The 1,933-nt window shown below is 51.2% G+C and overlaps 1 protein-coding gene across 1 annotated transcript in view; it reads right to left on the bottom strand.

Annotated features, from left to right (window-relative positions):
* Nucleotides 1–1,933, bottom strand: part of CEP162 (centrosomal protein 162) — a 99,951-nt gene that overhangs the window by 57,518 nt on the left and 40,500 nt on the right. The window contains exon 12 of the mRNA XM_003801303.1: nt 920–1,181. Coding sequence (XP_003801351.1) covers nt 920–1,181 — 262 coding nt within the window. The remainder of the gene's footprint in view (nt 1–919; nt 1,182–1,933) is intronic.

Raw genomic sequence — 1,933 nt, 5'->3', positions numbered from 1 at the left:
GAGAGCAGCTCTGTCCTCCCTCTCTCCCAGACCCGAGAGCAGCTCTGTCCTCCCTCTCTCCCAGACCCGAGAGCAGACTCTGTCCTCCCTCTCTCCTAGACCTGAGAGCAGCTCTGTCCTCCCTCTCTCCCAGACCTGAGAGCAGCTCTGTCCTCCCTTTCTCCCACACCCGAGAGCAGCTCTGTCCTCACCTTTCTCCCAGACCTGAGAGCAGGCTCTGTCCTGCTTTTCTGTCCTCAGCATCAATGAGACTGGGCCCTTCTTACCTACTCCTGTCACTGGGCTTTCAGGAGCCCACGTGTTCACACGTCTCCCCAACTTCACAGTCTCCTTTGCGGGTCCAGCCCCCTCTGCCCGCCCTCTAAGAGCCGCACGCCCAGGACTCGGGTATAGTCTGCTTTCCCTCAAGTCCTGCTCCCTTCCTTGGGAGGCTCAGTCTCACGGCTGAGAAAGCGTCTTTACCAGTCTCTCTCAGCTCCCTAGTGACACCTGCAGCCCCAGCCTTCCTCATGAACTCCAGACTTCCATGTCCAGCTGTCCCCTGGTCATCTCTACTTGCATGCTGAATCAATACCTCAAAATTATTGCCTCTCAAACTAAACCCTTCCCCCCCCCCCCGAGTCTACTATGCTGCACTTCTCTGCTGTCCAGCTGGGACAGCCCCTTCTTCCAGTTGCTCCAGCCCCAGACACAAGCAACCCAAAGCTGATTCTTTACACTTTGGTTCTGCCTTCTAAGCATATTCTTACTCACCCCCCACTGCCACTACCTGGGCTAAGCCCTGTCCCCTGTGAACTGCCCCTTTCAGAAAGGAAATGCAGTCCTTTAACATCGATCCTCTTTCCTAAAAATCAGACAGCAAAATAATCTGTGAATCCTGTCTGTGCAGCATTCCATCATAAAAGGAGGCTATGATCACCTTTATTTCTAGTTTGACTTGAGGTGGGCAAGGATCTCAAATTTTTGCTTTTTATAGTAGCCCTGGAAGTTTTCTTTTCAAGAGTAGAGCACGTGTTCAGTGGAGAGCTGGGTCTGCCGTAGCCTGAGCTCCTGACGGATGCATACAGTCCACGTTGGGGCTTCTTCCTGAGCAGAGGTGGCGCGCTTCTGGCCTTCTTGTGGGATGCCGGCTGACCCGTCACAGCCCCTGCTACTCCAGCTCCGGGCTGAGGCCGGCGAGTCTGTACATAACAAGCACCAGTTTGTTAATATCTAAAGGAGTCGCCACTGTTACTGTAAATGAAGATATAGCAGATGGTCAAAAAACAGTGATTATTAAATAATGCAGTTTTTCAAGGACAACTACTATAGCAAAGTCTTCTGAGTCTTGTGCACATGAATTTTTAGTATTTTGAAGCACAGCTTCAAAGTCAGCACTGACACAAAGTAAAGCAAATCACAAAGCACAACAAGCTTGCCAGAAAGCAAGACAGGTCGTCACCAGGAGGAACAGAGCAGAGCACAGAACAACAGATCTGAAATCATATGGAATCATATCCTTTTTTCCTCTGGACTTCTCAAGATGCTTTAAAAAATGTACTAACACTTACCTTATTTCACAAAGAACTGGAGATGACTTATAGTAAACATGTAATTCAAAATTATAACAGAGAACATTTGCATCATGGGAACAAGAAAGCAGAAGTGATCAAGAACAGAGGAAAAGGGAACAGCAGGATGCAGGTTCCCGGGTCCCGACAGTCTCTAGTGGGATGCAGGTTCCCGGGTCCCGACAGTCTCTAGTGGGATGCAGGTTCCCGGGTCCCGACAGTCTCTAGTGGGATGCAGGTGCCCCAGGGTCCGAGAGTCTCTAGTGGGATGCAGGTTCCCCGGGACCCAACAGTCTCTAGTGGGATGCAGGTTCCCGGGGCCCGACAGTCTCTAGTGGGATACAGGTTCCCGGGGGCCCGACAGTCTCTAGTGGGATGCAGGT

Source organism: Otolemur garnettii, unplaced genomic scaffold (genome assembly GCF_000181295.1).
Source record: "Otolemur garnettii isolate 467f Iridium unplaced genomic scaffold, OtoGar3 scaffold00205, whole genome shotgun sequence".
Classification (NCBI taxonomy): domain Eukaryota; kingdom Metazoa; phylum Chordata; class Mammalia; order Primates; family Galagidae; genus Otolemur; species Otolemur garnettii.
This window is presented reverse-complemented; position numbering and strand designations above follow the sequence as displayed.